Source organism: Colius striatus, chromosome 3 (genome assembly GCF_028858725.1).
Source record: "Colius striatus isolate bColStr4 chromosome 3, bColStr4.1.hap1, whole genome shotgun sequence".
In the NCBI taxonomy this organism is placed as follows: domain Eukaryota; kingdom Metazoa; phylum Chordata; class Aves; order Coliiformes; family Coliidae; genus Colius; species Colius striatus.
In genome coordinates, this window is record NC_084761.1 from 92,099,827 (window position 1) to 92,122,130 (window position 22,304).

The following is a 22,304-nucleotide window of genomic DNA, read 5'->3' on the forward strand; positions in this document are numbered from 1 at the left end:
ACTGGGTGGCACCTGCAGTTTGAAACACCTCATCTTGCAGAGGCAAGGTGCCTGTGGTAGCTGCCTGTGATTCATACCTCCCCTAACAGCAGCCTGACATGGCAGAATCTACTTGTGACAAAATATCTGTGGGTTTAATGAGGGTAAAACTTGGCAACACTTCCCAGAGAAGCACTGCTATGAGTGTGAACACTTTTCACTTGGCATAACACAGTTAATGATCAGTTGTTTCTTTCCAGATAGTAACCCTCTGTAAAAAACTGTCCCCTGCATTAAGGGAAAATCTGCTCAGTTTTGTAACTGAAGACATCATGTACTGTTGTATCAGCTTAAGACTGCCCTTAGTCAGCAATTTTGATTTCCAGAACATGATAAGTATTGCTGCATGATAAGTATTCAGCATGATCCTTACTTGTGCTTCGGTTTAGACTGTGGATGCTTTTAAATGGGCAAGGAAGAAGCAGCTGTGTAAAGGTATGCTCTTGGCTAAGCAGAGGAACAAACTAGAAAAACAGATGGTGCTAAAAATAGTTCATTGCCAATGTCTAAATATGGCTCTGACTTTTTTCCCTTATAAATAATGCAGCTATAAATCCTGCTGGATATCAATAAGTATTGAATTAATGCCAAACTGCTGAGTGTTACAGAACCTTTTGGCAGCTTTCCAAGCTTACTGTTGCCCTTCATTCATAGGATCAACATTTAATTCCTTAACAGGGGGAAACCTGAAGAATTCATCCTCTTTGAATGGGAACATAGATGCAGGGAGCTTGAATGAGTAGCTACAGGCTAAGGCATCCCATTGCAATGGAAGGGGAGCTGTGCATGATGAGTTCCTGCTAGGTTGCAGCCAGGATGAATCTCCTCCTTTCTTTTCTGCAACGCATGAACAATCAAAGGCTCCTTTTTTATCTATTGTTGCCATAGTGGGCGTCCATTTAAAGTTCAAATTCCAGCAGGCTTGGGAAGAAGGAAAGGAGATAGGAGTAGGCTGGGCTGGGAAATGATAGGCAAGCATCAAAAGTGAGTTAAAGACAAGCCAGCACATTGTCCTGTGACAGGACCAACCAGGCTGGGGGTACTTGGTTTTGAATGGATGCCTCGAAGTTTTTTGGACTCGTGAATGAAACACTCCTGAGGTAGTAGGCACAGAGAGCATCTGGCGTTTTGCTTTCTTTGCATCAACAGAGTGGGTCACAATGTGAAATTAGGCCCGAAATGGCACATAATGAAGTGAGCCCTTGTGCTGGAGGTTCCCTGTGCTCTGACAGCAAGGGAGTATAAGCCTTGAGGATAGTGAAGGAAAAGAAATCTCATTAATAATAGAGGCTTTCCCCTCTCTTTTGTAAATGGTGTTCTCTAACAATCATCTTGTAAATAGCTGGAGCTTCAGAGCCGTTCAGTACTGTGTTGATTTGTCATACCTGAAATGAGCTTTGAATGTTTACGGTACTTTTCTGTAAGCACTGTGCTAATAAGAGGAGGAGGCAGCTTCATATCAGCTGCAGATTTGCTTTTCCTTTCTGGCAAGTTCTTGTTATGTACAAGTAAGTATTCGTTGTTGAAAGAGCTAATGAGTAGCAGACCAGCTGCATTTGACATTATGAGAAAAGGGGCCATCTATTAACTCACAAGCCAGGTTTCAGCCAGCTGTGGATATGTTCTTTTTTAATTATTACTTAGCCTGTCATAAAATTGGATTATATTAAAATTATTGATGATGTTGTTTGGACTACACTACTATATTGAGTTAAGAGCTATGGTTCACTGTTATATATAGGGTACTTATAGTTAATGTGCCTAAGCTGTACCAGAGGGTTTAAAGAGAGGTGAGAGCACTTTCCTCAGGTTTTACCATCTGGGTTTTGGCAGGTGGCAGGGGATTAGTGTGTTTGCTTACTTTGCTCTAAATTGCAAGAGATGGTGGGTAGCAGAAGAGTTGAGTATTGTTTCATCATTGATATGGGAACTTTTTCCAAATCTCTTGGCAAAAATTACAATCCCCATGTAATTTTTAAAAGCCTATTAGAAAATTAGTTATAACTGAGCTAAACTCAGGGAAACTTTTTTAAGAGGGAGTGATTTCAATATTTGGTATTCTTGTAGTAACATGCTAATCCAATGAATAGTTTAGTGCATTGTTATAATACCAGAAGGAAAGGACATTCTTAATTCTGAAACTAGGCTTTGGTCTTCCATACTCTGAATATGACCAGTTGTGTGAAACTTGCTTTTTGACAGTCAGTTTCTCTCTTGATGTGTCATCTTCTGAAAGAGACCTCAACCAAAGTGATTCACCTGAGGTTTTTCTCTGCAGAGAGGTTTATTAAAATAACTTTGGAAAGTCTTAAGTTTAACTGTCACTTTGTTTTTTGTAGCCTTACATTGCACAGATTAGTTCCTGCTGCATTTAATATACTGGTACATAGGTGTGATAAAAGCAAAACAGATGTCTTAGGCATGTGAAAATGAACTGATGTCAATTTGTTCTTCTATTAGGATGAGAAATATTAACTTGTTTACCTGCTCTTTTTCAAGTATATACAAACGGAAGAGGAGTTTGTATGGTGGGTTTTTACAGTTGCTTTTAGATGTCACTTTTAGTGGAGAACGATTATAAGCAGATGTTTTCTGCCTAAGTGATCTGGGAAGGGTAATGGTTTAGTGTTAGTTAGCTGCAGAGAATCGAATAGCTGTGACCTTCTCATATGGTTGAAAGTACCCAGTTGTTTACATGGTGGTGATGACACGTGTTCTTTAATAACACATCAGTATTACCAGAAATTGGATTTTAAATGTTAAGAGACTTCTGATGAGTTTCCTAATTTCAATTTTCATTATAGTAGTAACCATGTAACTAAAACTTGAAAGGCTTTTATGATATGCCAGGAAGCTTGCAAGTTGTGGTAGTATAAACAAATTTGAGTCTTTAAAAAAGCATATGTAATACTTGAATATATAACTTATACTTGAATGTATAGCTTTTTCCATGTTACAGCTTTTTCATGAGAATTTATGTCATTAGAAAACCAGGAAAACTGAAGCTGGCTGTAGAGTGAGAAGTTGAGCCCAGTTTTAGTGTTAGCATAATTTTTGAATGTTGACTCTGGCTTACACAGCAGTTGCATATATTTTGCTTTTTTTCTGACTTAGTATGAGGTATTTTAAAACATATTTGGTTGGGGTTTTTTGTACAGCTGAAAGATAAAGAACCATGTATTTTATCTACCAACAGGACAAGGGGTAATGGGATGAAGCCAAAACACAAAAAGTTCCATTTGAACACAAGAAAAAACTGTTTTACTGTGAGGGTGAGGGAGCTCTGGCACAGGCTGCCCAGGGAGAGTGTGGAAGCTCCTTTCTTGGAGGTCTTCAGAACCCACTGGGACACATACCTATGTGACCCGATCTAGGTGAACCTGCTTCTGCAGGGGGATTGGACTGGATGATCTCTAAAGGTCTCTTCCAACTCTACCATTCTATGATTCTATGTGGTTTCCTGACTTTGCTTTACAAAACACACATCGAACATCAACTGCTGAGGTGTTGTCAGCTTTGGTATTTGAACCAATAAACAAACTTGTCCAAATTGCATTTATCAAACAAATTTCAGCACAAGTTGACTCAGCATTGAAAATATCCAGCAGACTTGCCACTTGATGTCATGAATACTTCCTGAGCCATGTGGCTTCAGAAATGTTCAAGAGAGTCCAAAATCAGATACTAAGCTAAAAAAAATGCAGTACATGTATCAGAGATAGGTGAACAGTGCTAATTCTGTTCTTTCTAAACAAATGTGTTGTGTTCCACTTGACTTGTTTCTGGAAGTAATTAGTGGCGAGAGTCCACCTCCAGTTTGAATTAATGCTCCTACATGAGTTTATTGTTAGGTTGTGGGTTTTGCATTGAGCTGAGCAAAAGATTTCTAACAGCATTTGTACTTCGTCTGTATATGTACCCTCATGTACCTGTGGGCACTTGTGTAACAAGATCTCTAGGTTTTGTTTTGGACTAGTATTTCTGTAGTGAAAAATCTGCCTGAAGAAGGGGGAACTGTTCCCAAGCTGAGATTGTGTTTCCCTTTCTCTCCCATCCCCCTTCCCTGGCAGAAATGAACTTTATGGACCAATTATAGAATCTCTTAAAATGCTAGTTATGATGGAGTGCCAGCATAACCCAATAATATAGGTGAGGCTGATGTCTGTCAGTAACTAATGAGGTTAGCCTTAGAATTGGGATTTGGAGGTTCAGTTCTCTAATTTCTTATAAATTTGACCCATCATATCAACATAGTCTCTTTTTTATTCTCAATATTATGCTAGAATTTTAAGAGAAATTGGTCTATGGGTGCACTCTGCAAAAATCAGTGTGTATGTGATTCAGTTGTGAAAGTAATTGTTTGCAGCTCACGGCAAAGTCATGAAGGAATAAGACCTTGGCTAAACTGCTCAGGAATAGAAGTTCTCTATAAAAATAGATGACACGTAAATGGCAGGAAATGAAGCCAATATGGTCGTGTTTTGAAGCTGCAAGGGTCAAATGCTGTCCTGTGTTACTCTGGTGCATAATCAGTCAACTTAAACCCTGTTACTTGAGAACAGAGTTTGGCATGGTAAAGTGAGCTTCACAATGTGACTGATTATTAAGAGTTTCATACAAGCACAGCTACAGCTTTTTCTCATCTTGTTTAAATCTGCATCTAGATAGAAATCTGGAAACCTAGTAAAACTCATGTTTGGAGGTAATTTTTTTGTTTATCTTGTTTCAGAGATGATTGTAGTCTGCAAGTCTTATTATTCCTCTGACAGAGGAATTACGTTACAAGGCTTTGGCAGCCTGGGGTGGTCTTTTTTGTTTTTGCATCTTGAATGCTGAACAGAGATGATACTGCAAGCAATTATGTTGTTAAACAGTTTTTTAGCACTGCTCACTTTAAGCACCTGTGTGAAGTATGTTAGCCTATGTGTCTGTGAAAGGGATGTGTGTGTAGCTTGTTAATGGTGTGAGCATGCTTCCTTATATCCCAGTAAAAAATGCAGAGAACTAGCTGCATCTTTGTAAAATCTATGTGAAGTGGATACACTTAAACTAAGAATTGAATATATTTAAACAAAGTCTCTATACATTCATTTCTTTGTGTTATTGATGAAGCTAGTGACATGCACTTAGGCTTATTTCTTGTTTCAAGAGCCTGCGTTTCATTTCTGAAGGGGAAAGGTAAAAGTTCTTCAATCGGAAAAGATGGAACAAGTCTGGCAAAACTTGACTCATTTCTGTTGGGAACATGTGTTTATGTTGTTTCCCTCGGTGCCCTTCTACTACAAAACCAGATGTGTTCATCATCCCTGTATTAACACAAATGGTGCAGCTGTTTGTTCATCACACCATTGCTCATTAATGCAGTGAAAGCCTCTAAAGCTTGTGCAACTCAAGCATAGTAGAAGCCCTGTTCCACATTGTTGAGTTCTTTGGTTTATTCAGGAGGCAGATAAATCCACAATCTATATTAGAGATGTGCTTGGGTCAAACAGGGAGTAGGGAAATAACTAGAATAATAACTAGATGAAGGTGTGCGAAGACAGGTTTTTTTCTGTTAAGGCAGAGCAATTGCTTGAGTCCTACAAGAGACCCCAGACTGCAGCTGCTGCCTAAGGCAGGACAGGGCTAGAACCATCTTTCTGGCCACTCTTCCTGCTATTTCAGTGCCCTTTTGAGTCTTTTTCTCTATGGTGCTTCTTTCCCTGTGAGGAAACCTCTGTTCTAATGCATCAATGCGTTTCAGATGGACACTGCTGCTGTATCTAGTAGTTGTCTTGTTTGGCTTAATCTTCTTTCTCCCTGGCCAAAGTCTTGTACTGTAGCATTCAGCTGAACAAAGCAAATGTCATTATGTTCCACTTTGTTTGACACTATATTGATTATCAGCCAGTTCAGAACAGTTAAGTCTACTGTGTGAGCCCCTTCTGGTCTAGTTAATGGAATAATTCATAGCATCTGTAGGTATTTATGCTTGCAGAGCTGGTACTAGGAATAGTTGAAACTTTTTTACTTAATTACATGCAGGTGAAATAGGTCAGCCTGATGTTTGTAGAGTGTAACTCCACATTCTTGTAATAAAAGATGGCATAATTTATACTTACTGAAACAGGAAAGGTAAAAGGTTGCAGCTTACAAATTCACTGGATTAGTAAATGTAAGATGCCAACATCTTAATAAAACTTCTTTAATTAAACTTTTTAAAATGCAGGTTAATGTTGGCATGGGGTTTATATAAGGAAAAAGTTGACATGTATGTTTACCCCCTTCATGTTAGTGTTGCTGTTGAATCATGTTCTCAACTGTATTGCACGAAGTGCTGCATTAATGCACTTAGCTTCCAGTTTGTCTTTAGAAACAAAGTTAACCTGTGACAAATGGTTCTGGACTTGTAGAAACTGCTGAACTCCAGCACCGATGTTTCCTGCTCTAAGCTGCCTCTATCTGACAGAAACTTAATTATGAAAGGAATAAATAAAATGTGTCAGTGGTGTTTTGTCTTTCTAAATTCAGTTTAGAGAAATACCTTTAGACTGGCAAAATTTTCTTCAATCTGCTTTAATTCCTTAGTTTCTTATGTTACTTAATGTTGGAACTTAAATTCATACATGTGCACACAGGGGACATGAGGGAGTGAGCTAATAACTCTGAAGGGGCCTGTGGATTTTCTTCTTGGTTATGGTTTGCAAAGATCATCTAAACTGAGGGAAAGATGTAGAGAGGATATTTACTTTGAGTGTGAAATGTAATTTCATATGTGGAGTGCCTGTTGTTAATAATTTTTATGTCTGACTTTGGGGCAAGGGGAAAGCAGGTGTTCAGGTTGAACTTAATCTGTGGTGGTTGTAATCTGTGCTGGATCAGGGATCACCACTCCTGTGACTTTCCACGTGCCTGTTTATTACGTGTTGTGTTCGCAATGATGTTAATTGGATCCTTCAAAGTTTCCTAGGCAAACGAGTAGGCTGTGGTACGTGAGTTCCCAAAATGTCCCCAGCAGTACCAGTGGGCTGCTCAGGAGAACTGCACCCCCAGGCCCCCCAAGTCTTTGTGCACTTTGTTTTTCTCACTTGTAGACTTTAACTATTCCAGTGGCTCTATCAGCTCTCTCACATGATGAACAGCCTCATGTTCTTGCATATATAAGTATACAAATTCAGCATTTCACCTGAACATTTCTCTTAAGCCCTATATTTTTTTTTTCAGTTAATAGCACTAAGTAAGAAGCCAAATGAAATCACAAGTTCTTACAGGTAATAAACAAAACTTAGTGGGATACTGTGGCACAATTTCAAATGTAAACATAAAAATCTAGGCCAATAAATAGATCAACTTTCATGGTAGACTACACCAGAAAACGGCATGCTTAAATCTAGAACAGTCTGGCTAGTGGAAGATGAAAGACTGTTACTTCATGATGCTGTTTAGCATCTGATATGAAATGCGTTGATGTCAGTTTACTTCTCTTCCTGTGCACCTACATCTAAAAAATGAAAATAACCTTTTGAAGATATGGTAGAGACAAAATACTGAATGACTTTTTCATTTCAAGTCATAGCCATGTTGCTGCGTGTCCGCTCGTATTGGTTTTTAACAAGGTCTTTGGTTCTGCAAGTGGGATTTACCTGATTTGACTGCAAGACTTGCAGCAATAATTTTTCTCTCTGATGTAAGGAATGGTTATTATAGGCAAGTGTCTAATTACATGGCACAATGGTAAAGGTTGATTGCTTTTTCTCATTCATATACAGTTATTCTATGGTTCTTGTACTTACTAGTTCCAGATAATGAGATGAACATTGCATTCTTGAATGTAATAACACGTCAAACTTCCAGGGAAATGAGAGATAACTGCAGGACTACAACAAGTAAACAGCATGTTTGGTTCCCAAAGTGAATTTGATCAGAGGTTAAATTTTGCCCATGAAGGTGTTGGGAATTTTCTAGAGATTGGATTCTGTTCCCACAAAATACATAAATAGAAATGGTGTTGTTAACCGCTTGGTTTGCAGCTCAGTGCAAGAAAAAGAAAAATTACTTATTTTTTTGTTTATTTCAAATACATAGTCTTAAAATCTGCAAAAATTTTTGACCTGAATTATTTTGAGACACTTGAATTCAGAAACTTAATGTATTTCATAGAACAATAGAACAATTTTGGTTGGAAAAGATCTTTAAGATTTCTCCGCCTTTTGAGTTCTCATTTGAGCAGGGAGAAGTTCTCTCCCAGTTAACTTTGCTCTTTAACTTTTAGAGTGCATTAGCAAGATTATGAAGAATACTACATTGTTTTTGTTCTGTCAGCAGTACTTCAACCAATGAAGCAGTATTTCTACTCAACTGCCAGGTTCTTAAAGCTGAGGTTATCTGTGAACACTGAAGTGTTCAATAAATGCTCAGTACTAGTCAAGACAGAAAAGTCAGGGTCAAACATAAAGATCTTTACTCCCCAGAAAGGTTAATAGTTTGTTACATAAACACAACAATTTTCTTACTGGGGTTTTTTTTTGCCTTATGTATAGCAGAAGATGCAGGGATTAGGACTGTGGTGGGGATATGTTTTGATCTTTATAACCAGTTGAGACTTCTAACGATTTGTAGTAGACACTGTACATGTCTCCATCTGGAATCATCACAGGTATTAATGCAAGTCACTACATTCATAAAGTGAAAACTCATTTTTTCAGGGAGGAATGTGTTCATGTCCATCTGTAGTAGGCTGTCATTTCAGGTGATGCTGTGTTCAGAAGGCAGTTTTCAGCATGATTCCATGAGCTGCCTGGGACCAGTCTTTTTGACAGTTTCCAAGTTCTTCCTTAGTGCTCCCTCTTAGCTTCATGAAATGATGTCTCTCTAGTGTAATGAATTTGTACTATGGATGGATTTCATTATTACTGAGGCTGAAATGTAACCTCTTTGGGGGGTAGCTTAAGCTCCTTCCCCATCTCTAATGACTTAAGTACAGGGAAGCAACCAGAAAAGCCATGTATTGCTCCTTGTTTGGGCTGCCTCTTCAGTGTTTTATGCTTGGATTGGTTGCTGAAACCCCAGGGAATTTCAGGATCTCCTTGTGATGGGAACACTGCATCACACACACATTTCATATACCTGGTAGAGACCTAACCCTGGGTGTCAGTATCTCTTTAAGCAGGGTAGTCATAGCACAAGTCTCAGGATGGGACAGAAAGCAAGCCAGGTAACTAGTCAAATTAGTCTGAGTTCCTTCTTCTCCTAAGCCTATGACTTCAGAGAGCAGCCCATCCTGGTGGGACGGTGAGTGCTGAGAAAGCAGTAGGATGGGCTTAGGGTTTGTGGTTTCAGGCTTCCCCTGCTCCTTGCTTTTTGCCAGCTGCTGCAGCTGCACCTCCTCAGAGTAGCTGTCTCATCCACCCCCACTCCACACTGAGGGGGGGAAAATGGGTGGACTGGTGTATGGTGGGGGCATGGGGAAGAAGCATGAGAACTGCTGCTCCCATTATACACTAGCTTTTCCTGCACGTAAATGACTTATTTTTCCCTTGACTACTGTAGCAAATGCTCTAGTTTTGTTAGTAAAACAAAAACAACCTCTTTATTGCTTTTTATATTTGGAAAGTGATGTATTACGGGTTTCTGAACTGGAGGTTTAGTGAAGAGTACAGACATTAGCTTCCTTTCAGGCTACTCTGGGCCTTTCTTGTTTGCTTTGTATGGCAGTGGTCTGGAGAGATTTCTTTTATTTCCTTCCCTGCCATTGTTTTCAGTACAAAGTTTTTTTTCCTTAATATTCAGACATTTTATCGCCTCACTTCTTTTAAAACTGAGTTTCTTTTTCTTCTTCTTTTTTTTTTTTTCTTCCTCAGTCACACAAAAGAATACTTTTAGCTGATTGAGTTCTATCCATTGCCAACTGTGGACTCTTTTGTCTTGCTAGTCCAGCATCCTTTATAAAATGAGGACCATTGAGCAAGTACTCGCAGGCTCCCCACTGAGCACAATTGTGCTTGAAAGGTGTGGTACTGTACCAGTGTAACATGTAAAGCTGCAGTTCAGAGGGCTTGAATGCATTGCAATTTCTACCTTTTGCTTTGTGAAAGAAGTGGGATTGTGCTGTGAGATAATAAATCCACCTATTTTTAGTTCGGTGCAGTCGTGACAAGTGGGTGAACAAAGAACCAGTTGAATGCACTTGCTGTTGTGTTGAAACTGGCTAAAAGTTCCCATTCAAGTGGTTTCAGCCCAGTACAGCTAACAGGCAATTTTCCATTTATGTACACAAACCTTCCAGAAAGACAGCTGTGTGGTTGGATTAATTTCTAGCAGTAAATTGAATACAAGATATTTTGAAGGGGGACTGGGGAATTCCTTTCTAAAACATTGAAAGCAGGACTTTCAAAGCTTTCCTTTATTTGATTCCTTTCCTTCCCAGTGCCTACTCTGAGATTTAAAGAACTGAAAATATTGTCCCCTATATGGAGAGACACAACAGGAAATGTGTTCTTTTTCAAAGCAGTGAGATAGAATTAAGATAAAAATATCCTTCAACACTTTCTGCTTTAAAAATACACAGTTTTGCTTTTAAGTAAATATGAGAGAAATTTGCACCTCTTAGTCATAAAGAGGAGCTCAAATGTTTGTACTTGAATAAACCGTGAGCTATGTAGAAATGTTTTGAAAACAACAATGTGTTTGATATCAAAACTGTTTTCATGGGAGAATGACATCTGGGAATTGAAAGCTTTTTGATCATTGCAGGGCTATCAATCTGTTTTGATACTGGTCCCACGCAAAACTGGATGTGAGTTTTAAACATGGCTAACAATGGCTTTGCATTCCTCCTGGTAGAACTGTGCTCAACAGGTTAGGTTTGGAGTGATGTTTGGATGCAGGTCTTGGAGTTACACAATGAGCTCCTAAATGAACTCTAGCTTGTGTCTAAGCAAACTAGATTATCTGTTATAGACCCCTCTGGCCTGAAAACCATGGCTTGTTAACTAAGCCTCTTAGGGTATATTGTAAGATATGAAAGGTACAAACCTGTGATCAATGGTGAAGTGAGGTGCACTGAGGTGTGTTCCTGCAGTTCCTTCCTCAGGAAGGCTGCACCGTCTTACCTATGGAGACATAGGAGTGGTGGTGAGCCACCACCCCACACTGGTACTCCTGGTTGCTCCTCAGCCTAGTTGTGCTCTGATTGAACTCCAGAACTTGAGTGTTTTGCTTTTTGCCTTTGCCTGAGCTTTCCCTCAAATCAACTTTCTATGTAGCTTTGATGTAGAGATGTCTAAGGAGCTGTAAGAATCTGCAGAGTGGAGAGTCTGCAAGATGTTGCATATGGAACATGCACCCTAAGGGATCAGGCATATCCCTTTGGTGAGATTTCCTCACTCTTCTCTCATTCATCCAGTTGTATACAGTGAAGGCTGACTCAGATTTCTTCTGAATTTGTTAAATTTTGTTTAAAAAAGCACACAAAGATATTGGTAAGTTGCTCATATGGAACTGATGTGCACTGGTGAAGCAGAAAGATTATCTAGTGCTCTGGAAAAGCATCTGGAATATAGCACACTGAGAATGTTGCAATGTTCCTGTTTCATCTGAATATATCAACAAATATAAAATACTTAAGAAATGACAAACTGGGGAAGGAAGCCGAAAATGGGTGTGAAAGTTGCTTTCATTCCCTGTGGATCTCCTTGTGTGTGAGGGACTGGAGTCATTTAACCAGTAAGATACTGGAAGTCAGCACAACTTTATTCTCCTGGCTCTGGCTATCTCTGAGAGGAAGGGTTCAGAGCACTATGTACTTGTATGAAACAGAATGTAGAAGTTTCTCACTTACTGAAGTCCTAAGTTCTACTGTCTATATAGTGGGCTTTTTTCTGAAATGCTGCTTCTGGTTTCTAGTCAAAGACCCCTTACAGTTGCGTGAGGAGCCTGAGCATTTGATTCTGTTATCTGAGGGGTAGCACATTTACTGAGTTTTTATTTTTCCTTTATCTAAATAAAGGTGAGTGCCCTTTGTTTTAATACATCTCTTGAACAGAATTGCTCAAATTCCTGAACTCTTGTTCAAATGGTGCCCAGATGTAAGGCAAACACAGATGATCCTGGAGCAAGAAGCCTTCTCTAGAAGCTTGGCTTTCAGCTGTTTTGAGGTTACCTAAATGTGCCAGTTGCCTTGCAGACTCTTGCTGAGGTGATGCCTAAGGGCTCATTGTCTGCACACTTGGGAACTTGGGAGAAATTAATTGTCAACTAGTCTGCAGTGCAGCTGTCTGACCTAAATGCTGATGTTACCAAGTGCTGTGCTCTGGATTTGCCAGGAAGGAAATACATCAGGCTGGGTGTCTGTAGTTAACTAAAGCTAGGGTTTTGAGTCTTTGTGCATGAAAAAGAAGACTGGGAGTCTCACTAATAGGAATCTACATGGGCAAAATAGCTGTTTGTGTAGTAAGTAAATACCTTCCTCTTTTTTTTTATTTCCATACCCTTGATGTTTCCAGGATTACTTTAAACACGTTACTCCTGAGTAATGGGACATGAGGAAGTGAGTTCAAGTTGCACCAGGGGAGATTTAGATAGAAGATTAGGAAGAACTCCCCTGGCACAGGCTGCCCAGAGAGGTGATGGAGTCCCCATCCCTGGAGATATTTAAACATGAGGTGCTGAGAGACGTGATTTAGTGATGGGCTTGTCAGTGTGAGGTGAGTGGTTGCACTTGAGGATCCTAAAGGTCTTTTTCCAACCAAAACGATGTGGTACTCTTCATTTATTTTTTTTTAGTACATTCTCTCAATCCATTCAAGAATTTAAGGAATTTATTCTGCTCCTCCTATAAAGTCATGGTTCATATATTCCTGTGTCTTTTTTTTAATTGCAGACTTTAAAAAATTCCAAAAGTCTTTGCTCCCTTGACTATGAAGATGATGATGATGATGACACACAAATGAAGACAATCGTGTCATCCCCATGTGACTCAAACGATCTTATGAACATCATCACCCCTGGTTCCAGTCCGATGAAAGAACAGCTGGATGAAGTAAGGCATCATGGGTCATGCCAAGGTAGCTTCAAAACAAGGGATTGTAAGAAAGCAGCTGCCGTGTGCGAAAGCGATGAGGACACGAGTGATTGTGAGAGCACTGAAGAAGGCATCTTTCCTCTAGACTGCGGGGACTTGGACCTAGAGCAGATTGAAAACAACTGAGACTCAACAGTTGTGTGCTAGAATCAGAGTTGTTCTAAATTAAAGTGATAGAGGATTACCTTTGCCATGCATAATCCATGTCCCTGAATCTCTGTATTGCCTACCTTGGGCTTGTGTTAGAAGAAATGTTTCAGGTGGGGGAAAAAACGTGAACCATTGTTACCTGTTTAGTCTATTGTGGATGACAACAACGACAAAAAGTAGGAGGTTAAATGTTATTTTGAACATTAAGGGATAATTTTGATTAAAAATTTCCTACCAGATATTTTGCATTTTTATGGCTTTTACAGTTCTGGAGAAAAAGCATCTCTATTTTGAAATGAATTTTCAGAAGGGCATTCTATAAAACTGAATCTGTCTACAGTGATTCTGGTGCGGGTACATGTTGCTTTTGTTAAAGAGCTTAATGTGAAAAGTGAATTGCATAATGAAATTGGTAATAAAACCTTCACATAGAACTCTTAAATATCTGGTTGACAACTGGTCCAAAGTACTTAACTGCCATCTTCAGCAGTGTCTGGTTAAACAAAAAAAACCAACTCACAACACTTCATAACATGTACAAATATTCTGTTCATACATTCAGGACTTTTGATCAAAGTATGGTAGTGACCTTAAAGGTTTTCCATTATTTTACTACTTGAATTGTTTTCTAGCCTGAAGCAATGCTAATTTAGGTGGGATAAAACTTGGAGTAGCTGCCCACCTACTTGGTCATTATGTTTTCTGTGGTTCAAAAGAATGTACAACAAGAGCACTTGAACTTTTAGACAGGGACTTTGTAATGATCAATTCCCCAGGAGGTGATCCCTTCAGCAATACTAGAAGGAAAAATAGTCCTTGAATTAAATAAAATGACATTTTGCTTTGCACTTGTGTCTGCTTGTGAATTTTACTAGTGGAAAATGTGTAGCCTGTGGCAGATTCTGTAATATGGCACTAACGTGCAGAATTGGGTGGAGGGGGAGAGCAGATTTCTGGTCATCTGAAGAGAAAGTGACATCAAGTCAGTCTGGGGAGCTGGGGTATAACTCATACTGGATCCCAGAAGAGTCTCAATGATCGCATACACTGTGGTTACCTCACATGTAACATGAGTTTGCTTGCAGACTGTTGCAATACATACTTAGTTTGTGAGTTCAGCTACAACAAGCATTTTCCTCAACAAGGGGGAGATTAATCTCCAAATGGTTTTAAATAGGGTAGAATTGGGGAAGCTTAGATTGTGGTGTTTCATTGCATCATATCTGCTTGAGCCATCTCCTCCTGTAACTTGTGTCATAAAACCAAAATACAGCAACATATTTGAAGTCAGCTAATGGCAATATGAAATAAAGAGCTCGTGGTTTAGGACAAAAGCTGTGCCAAGGTATGACACAGGCTCCATCCCTGTGGTTAGGGTCAGCCTTTCATCTTAAAGAGAATGGGCCTTTAATTACCCAACCAGTTTACATAACTCAATGTCTCTGTAAAGTTATAAAAGTTAGGGGAGCCAGCAAGAAGCTCTAAAAGTTTCTTGCTTTGTTTGAGTCTTCCTGCATGTATGAGTGGCAGTGATGTGTGATATTGATACTGCTGTGTGTGTGTAGTGAGGTGTGAGAACACTGAAAAGGCTGCTTGGGTTCTTGATATGTTAGTACATATCGTGTGGGAGAAAGTGAAGCTGCTCACTGTTGACAAAAATCATCTTCCTTTTTCTAGAAGAGTAAATAAAGGAGGTGCTGTTGGAGCACAGACTCCATTCCTTCAGAAGCTCCTGGTAAGCCTGTGTATCTCACCCATGGGTGCTTGCTGTGGTGTAGAAGTGCACAAAGCTATTGGGAATGAACTTGTGCCACTCAGGATCACCGTTCTTGCTACTTCCTCAAGAAAGAGCTCCTTCAAGGAGCAGCAAGGGAGATACAGCTCCTTCTCCTCATGGGAGGTGGGAAATGGGCTATAGTGAGGTGATCTGTCATTGTGGGTAATGGAACAACCCAGCTCCCTCCTGGACTGCAATTATTAGTTGCAGAACTACAGTCCTCTTTGTGTATTCTTTTTAATTGAACACTAGAGGTAAGTAAAATTGAATCAGCTTTAATGCAGGATTGTAGCAAAGGCCAATAGTCCAACTGGGATCACTTGAAAGCTAATTTACCTCTTTGAAAGCACTCTAGTTAAAAGTGTAATGGCATGGAATGGGAAAGCTAATGTGGCAAGCCATTTGGCTCTTCCTCCCCCAAGGAAGATGAGCTCCTGGAAGAAGTAAAAGAAGCAAATACCTCCAAGGGTGTGAATAAAAGGAGGTAAGATGGCACTTTGTCAAGGGAAAAAAGGGGAAGTGAAGCTGTTAAGATGGTGGCAGAGCAAAGGTAGGAGTGGAAGACCAGATAATATTTATTCTAGCTCTGAAGTATAGTCTGACTGCAATGAATTGACTTTTGTAGCCACAAAGGCAAGGTTTCCCAGTTCCCTTTTGTAACTGCACTGTTTTCATTCAGGACAGAGCCAAGTTCCCACCCTGATGCTCAGAGTAGGAAGGGGTTTCCCAAGTGAAGGTACAGATCCATTTGCATGTGGATAACACAGGACTTGGTTTCCTGGCAAGCCACTTGTTAAAACCCCCGAATAGCCCTTTTGTGGAAACAAACAGAAAGGAGTGGTTTTAGATAGTGAAGAACAAGTTTAATGAAAGTAGGAAGTAGTAATTATCTAGTTTAGGCTCTCGTTAGTGGGTGGCAGTAAAATCAGTAGTTGAGCAGCTGTGCAGTAGCACTGACAAATGAAATCTGCTGAAAGGAAATGTGTGCACTTTATCTGCAGACACTACTGTAAATCCTCCCTGAGAACCATGAGCAAAAGGAATTGTTTGTTCAAGTTTCCTTCAGGTGTGAGGGAGGCTCTGGATTCGCATCCCCCACCAGATCTGAAGTCTTACTCCTAAAGAGACTCACAGATGGTGAATTTGGCACCTTTGCTGCCCTCAACTGTAGGATCAAAATGTTGTGGCTGTTGGGCAAGTACAGGTGGTGGTTTGCAAAAAGGGAAAGCGTGGTTTCAGAGATTGAATTGTCCTTGGTAGTGGGCTGAGCTCAGCCATATGCAGCTCTGCTCTGGGAGTGGTTTCCTTCCACCCTACAAGCCCGTGTCAGAACGGAAGGCTGTGTTGCGTGGGCTTGTGGGAGTTGCTCTGGGTCACTTATCTTTCATTTTTATTAACAACCTGGATAACAAAGCAGCATGCATGTTAAATTTGCAGTCAACAGGAAGCTGGACAGATGTGAAAGATAAGATAGGGTTAGAATTCAAAATAGTCTAGTAGAAATCGTTGTGACAAGGAGAAGAGATGGTGGGGAAAGACAAGATCCTTGACATCAAGGCACTAAATTCAGGCACAGATTCAGAGTCCCACCATCTAGTTAGCATTATTTCAAATAAAACATCTGGCCATTTGTCCTGTTGGGGTTGGAAAAGCAAGTTTCAAGCTAAGGCTCACAAGTGGGGATGCGTTTGGTGGGACCTGAGATAATCCTGTGCCTCACATGAGCACCTGTAAGGATGCAGCACTCAGGACTAGAGTGTGCAGTGGAGAGCAGCATGACTGGTGTCTTGGCAGTGTGGGAAAGCACACTTGTGAGGATGCACTGGAAGAGCTGAGCTTGAAATCATACAATAGGCTGGGCTTACATTGCAGCTAGGATGTGAGATGTTTTCTTCTAAGGGCAAAGGTAAAAAAAACAAGTCTAGGTAATTGCTAGATGTGTGGAGAGGTGAAGGTGGTGGTAGTTCCTCCAGGAATGGAGATTTGTTAAGAGCAAGCATCTGTCAGGAGCAATAGCTGCATTTCATTCTGCTTTGGGGCAGGGGAGAAGGCTGGCTGCCTTTCCCCATCCTTTCCCTCTCGTCTGATCTGACTTACATCTCCAAGCAAGCCTTAAAGTTACAAATAGCTGCCAGAAGGAGAGGAGCTGAGAATAATGTGGCAAAGAAATCGCCCTGGAGCAGAGGTAGGGAGCTCCCAGTGCATGGTTCAACTGCAATCTACAGACCCTACTGAGAGTTGCCATTTGCTGGTATACAGGCCCATGTTGTAAGCTTGGGATAAATTACCTCTCTGAAAAACCCTTTAACATGTTTGTCTGTGTCCAAGTCCATTCTGATGGGGTGGTGCCTAATGAATTCTCATTTAATTTCAAACTGCAGGTAAAGATGCTGATGATCTGCTGGTGTCAAGCCAGCCTCTGCAGAGCTCTGAGCACATGGCTTGTTGGAGAGCCCTTGGTGGTGGTTGGCACATGCCAGATGATAACTTTTTCTTCCCCTCAATCTGTTCACTGTGTTTATTTTGTAAACTCTATGGTGTTGGTTTTTAAAAGCACCATGGTTGTACAGTGGGCTTTCACAGCAGGGCTCATCCTCACAATAGAAATCATCCAGTGCTGCTCAGACAGGTGACTTAGGATGTTTCCTTTGGGGGCCCCTGTCTGTATGAGAGATGATGTCTCTGGGTTGGTGGCACACTTTGCAAGAGCTCACCCTGCAAAGGACTTGGTCCAGGAGCCATGGGCTGCCGCTGCCACCACATCTCTGTACCCTTTCCTCAGCATTATGGAGGGGTCTGGGACCTGGCTGCTGTGGCTGCTTATCCTTGGACCCCTTGGTGGAGCTTGTTAGTTGTTTAACGCATATAAAATACCGTTTCAGAGGAGCATTGCTGCCATATGCTTGGCAGCCTCTTCTGGGAGGGGGGAGGTTGTTTCAAAGTGAGTTTTGACATCAGTTGTTTTGGAGTTTGTGTGTAATTAACATCATTCAAGTTACTGCTCCCACCACCATCTGGTCAGCACAGTAGTCATTGGTATGCAGAGAGCTGGTGTTTACTAGGGGGAAACGAGGGTGCTCTCACTATCTGCAGCTTCTTGGACACATCCATCAGTACTGCTTTTATGATTGGGGTTTTTGCTATTGTAAAGTGACTCAGAGATCTGTGCTGCAAGTGATTTGAGCCAGAGAAGTATTGCATGAACTCTATGGAGAAAAGATTAAAACTTTCTCAGAGCAGCATTTCGCTTCTTAAACTCTTTAAAACCCAAACCATGAGATTAAATGTTTTATGATGTCTCAGTTTGGACAAAGAGCTGTGGTGTCCTGATTCAGGTAAGCTCGTCTGATGTGAATTTAAAGGCAGAGCTATTCTATTGAGTACTCTAAACTTGTGTCCCACTTTCCAAGCCAGGCTTGTCTGCACTCCTCCCTCTAGCAGCATGGAGCGAGAATGTGTTCCCAGAGCACTCAGCCACGGACTGAGGTGATGGTCAACTGCCCCAGCTGCCTTCTCTTTTCTTTGTCTTTGCACTTCCTTGGTTCATCTTACAGCTACTCTGTGTCAGGTGGGGGTTTGAGAAACTGAAAGGGTTTCTGGAAGCGTTAGAGCTGTGACTCATAGCTGGGTATTTACAGCAAGAGAAAGGTCAGTGCTGCAGCCCTTACTTACTACCCAGTAGCAGTGGGATTGTTCATCAAAATATAGGGCTGCTCCCATCTCAGGAAAGCAGACATTCCTCAGAATCCATTCTCATATAGTTCTTAGGCAGGAGAAGAGAGAGGTCTTGGTAAAGAGAGACGAGGGATGGCTCTGTACTATCGACAGCTTCTGCTTTTTTGCAACTAATGAGGCTTTGGCCCAGCACACAACGACCTGATTTTGCTGTGTGACCCAACTTCATGCTCCCAACGGCTCTCCCCCTGTGCTGAGTGCAACGTGTTCCTGTGGAAGAGGGAGCACATTGTTACACCAAGGGAGAATCTTCTCTACCACAGAAAAGGTGCAGGAGAGCCCATGGTGGGGCTGTAGGCAGCCCTAATTCTGACAGACTTGGCAATTTTCATCAGGTATTTTGATTTCATCCTGCCTAGGGAGCATGGGCTTTCCTCTGGATTTGTTTAAGTCTGGTTACTACAAGATGATGCAGTTCTGTTCTTCCCTTGGGCTCATTGTCGTCCCTAATTCTTCCCTGTCCCCATCAAGCCATTTGTCCCCCATTCTGCTCAGTTACATCCATCATCCTTCCTCAGCTTGGAAAATCTGGTTTGTTGGGAGAGTTTAGGGCAGCAACATAGAAGCTGGGACAGCAGGCCCATGCCCAACACGTGTGAATTGTTTAGAGTTGAATTGCTGAAGCCTCAAATCTCAAAGAAAAGTTTAACAAATGGAAGAAATCAACCCAAAGCAAATAGCTGACATGGAAGAACTTCAACCTGGACACTTTTAAGCCGTTGAAAGCAAGTCTAAAATTAGGATCTTGTCATGGAAAGCATTGGGCAACCTGATCTTAGAGCTCTTCTCCATCATGTAGGGAAGGGTGAGAGTGTCTGACTTGTCAGTCTAATGTGAACGTTTGTACTTTCAAATCATTACATTGGAGTCTGTGTAGGACAAATGGGGACAGAAGCAGAGAGGGGAAACAAAATCAACAGAAATAGAGAAATTTGAATAGAAAAAAAATCTAAGAATCATCATTTAAAGGTCAGTCTACCTTAGCAGCTGTCAGTCTAGTAGTATCAGTAGCTATCAGTCTACCTTTGAGCTAACAGGAACAGCTGGACTAGTCTTTAAGCATCAGCCTCTTTATGTTCCTGGCAAGAAAGTTTCCTAAAACCATTGCACTTCAGGAAAAGAATGTGATTTTAGGCCACAAGCAAGGAAAGGACTGAGGCTGTAAGTCTCATGTGTGCATACAACAAGCTCTCTAGGCCTTGAACTCCTGAAGCTCTGTATATAGCTTAGTATATTGTACAGTAAGAGCTGTTCAGCATGCTAGCAGCAACCTTAGAGGCTCTCAGACAGGAAAAGAGCTACTCCTAAATGGTTTGGGGTTGGTTTTTTTTTTGCTAGTTAATTTGTCTAATGCTGTGTTTTCACACGCTCTGGTATTCAGGGTTACACCTGTTCCTAAATCCACTTGCAAATGGCAATATCCAACCTCATTTCCACACCCTCCTTTCAACCTCCCTCCCACCAAAGGCTCTGCCCCAATTATCTGTTCTCATTTTCCTCACCCATGTGCTCTTTTACCCGAACAAACTGAATTGCTGGAGAGGGGCTGAGCTGGGAGCGCCTCAAGTGCCACTGCAGCTCCCCAGCCTCTGAGATGCCTGAGTGGGGAGAAAAGCTTGAATATGCAAACAGACAAGGGACAAAAGGGTGATATAATCCAGTTTGCAAATGGCCAGCTGTTCGGCTGCAGGGCTTCCCAGCTCCCCCCCCCCCGGGGATAGTCATGCAAATGGAGTGGGGGCTTGCAGGAAGGCAGCTGGGCTACTGGCCAAAGCAGTGAGCTGGGCTTTGTAACAGTGGGCTTGCTCGTTAGCTGGGCCGTGGTGTGTGTGCAGGGTGCTTTCTTTGGGACAGGGCTTGCCACTTGCCAGCCAAAACTTTACCTTCTGCTCCACAGAAAAGCTCCAGGTTGTTTAAACAGAGGGGGAATGCTGGATCCCCAAGGTCAGTGCAAACGGCCTTTGTAAAGTTGTCTGGGTAACTTTTCCTGTGCATGACCCTGCTGCTCTTAACTCCCACCCTCAGCTCTTCAATGTAATGAGCAAAGTTTTGTCTGAAATTGGGCATGAATGTATAAAAAATGTTGATGCTTCAACAACCATCCAGGCTGTGCCACAGTGTCTGGTCCTGTACTATTGCCCCAATCTTAATCCCTCTGAAAACATGCTGAGTTTTGTGGAGCAGTGTATTCACCTGTGGTTTTTTGTCCTGGAGTCAGAGTTGTTCTGCAATGAGGTGAAAAGCTCCAGGTTTGGGAGAGAGCTGGGTGGGTTGTGATGCAGCTGATGCTGTCTGGCTTCAGCCCCACTGCCCCAGGGAATATGGGGCTTTCCAGCTGCATCCAACTGCTGGGCTATGAAATGGGATGTCAGGTCTGGAGATGCACGTTGGGGAGGGAGGAATGGGTGCCATCAGGGAGTGGGGCAGCCCTGAGCATCAGCCTTCTTTGTGGGGATGGGATGAGATGTTAGCCTGGATGTCTGTCCTGGCTCTGTGGTGCCCATAGTGGGGAGGGCATCCTACAGGATCACAGGGATAGGGACTGATGGCCCTGGGCTGGGCTGAAACAGAGTCAGAATGCCCTTTTATGAAGGATGCCCCTTCCCTCCTTCACACCTATTCCTAAAGCTTTCTCAGCCCCACAGGGCTCAGAGGGCAACAAGAGTGACCCTGATGAAAGGAGGAGGCAGGGAGGAGCATGGGCTGCTGCAGTAGGAAACCAGGCAAGGGCAGCAACTGTAACCCAGCAGTCATGCTGGTCTCCCTTTAATGCCATCTGCTGGGCTCTGGCCCTGCTGTAGGCCCACTATCTCCCCAGCACTCATTGTGAAGAAGATGACTGAGTTTCTCATCCTTTCCAAACACCCATGAGTGCCTGGGAGTGTTCTGTTTTGAAACCAATAGCAAAAGCTCCCTGGAGCTGCACACTGTGGGTGGATGTGCTGCACCAGCATCTCCTGCCCTGTCTTGGCAGCTCCCACCATGTATGTGATCAGCAGGACTAAGGAAATGATTGTCCCCCTGGACTCAGGTGTAGATGAGATGCTGAAGGACATGGGTTAGTGGGGGACTTGGCAGTGTGAGGTGAGTGGTTGGACTCAGTGATCTTGACCTTTTCCAAACAAAATGATTCTATGATTCTGTGATTCATGGCACCTCTCACCTTGCCATGGCACCTGCTTTGTTGCAAAACCCATGGCTCCTGTAAAAGCTGTTCTTGTAAAGCACACCACGTGTCTCTGCTGCCATCAAAACCCAATGCAGGGGGCTATGGGTAGCCCAAGGGTGGATGTGGGGATGCTCAGCTCTCAGTGCAGCCAGGACACTGGTCACATGGATTCCCTGCATCCTCCTTTCTGACAGAGGTGGGAAGAGGGCTGGAAAAAAGTGATCAGCAGTTCACCTGGCAGAAGGCTGAGCACCTTTCAAAGACTGGGACCTCAGGCAGTGTTGAAATCCACTCCTGAGAACTTTGAACTGCAATTAGTTGTGTAAATTGTTGAGCTCTTGAATGTTTAATGCATTGTTTGAAGTGGGGGGAGT

The 22,304-nt window shown here is 41.9% G+C and overlaps 1 protein-coding gene across 4 annotated transcripts in view; it reads left to right on the forward strand.

The window, feature by feature from the left end:
- Nucleotides 1-14,097, forward strand: part of FAM53A (family with sequence similarity 53 member A) — a 68,425-nt gene extending 54,328 nt beyond the window's left edge. For all 4 annotated transcript variants that reach the window (XM_061994068.1, XM_061994065.1, XM_061994066.1 and 1 more), the window contains exon 5: nt 12,899-14,097. In XM_061994068.1, the coding sequence (XP_061850052.1) occupies nt 12,899-13,225 (327 nt within the window). In that variant the 3' untranslated portion in view covers nt 13,226-14,097. The remainder of the gene's footprint in view (nt 1-12,898) is intronic.
- The last annotated feature ends 8,207 nt before the right edge of the window (nt 14,098-22,304 follow it).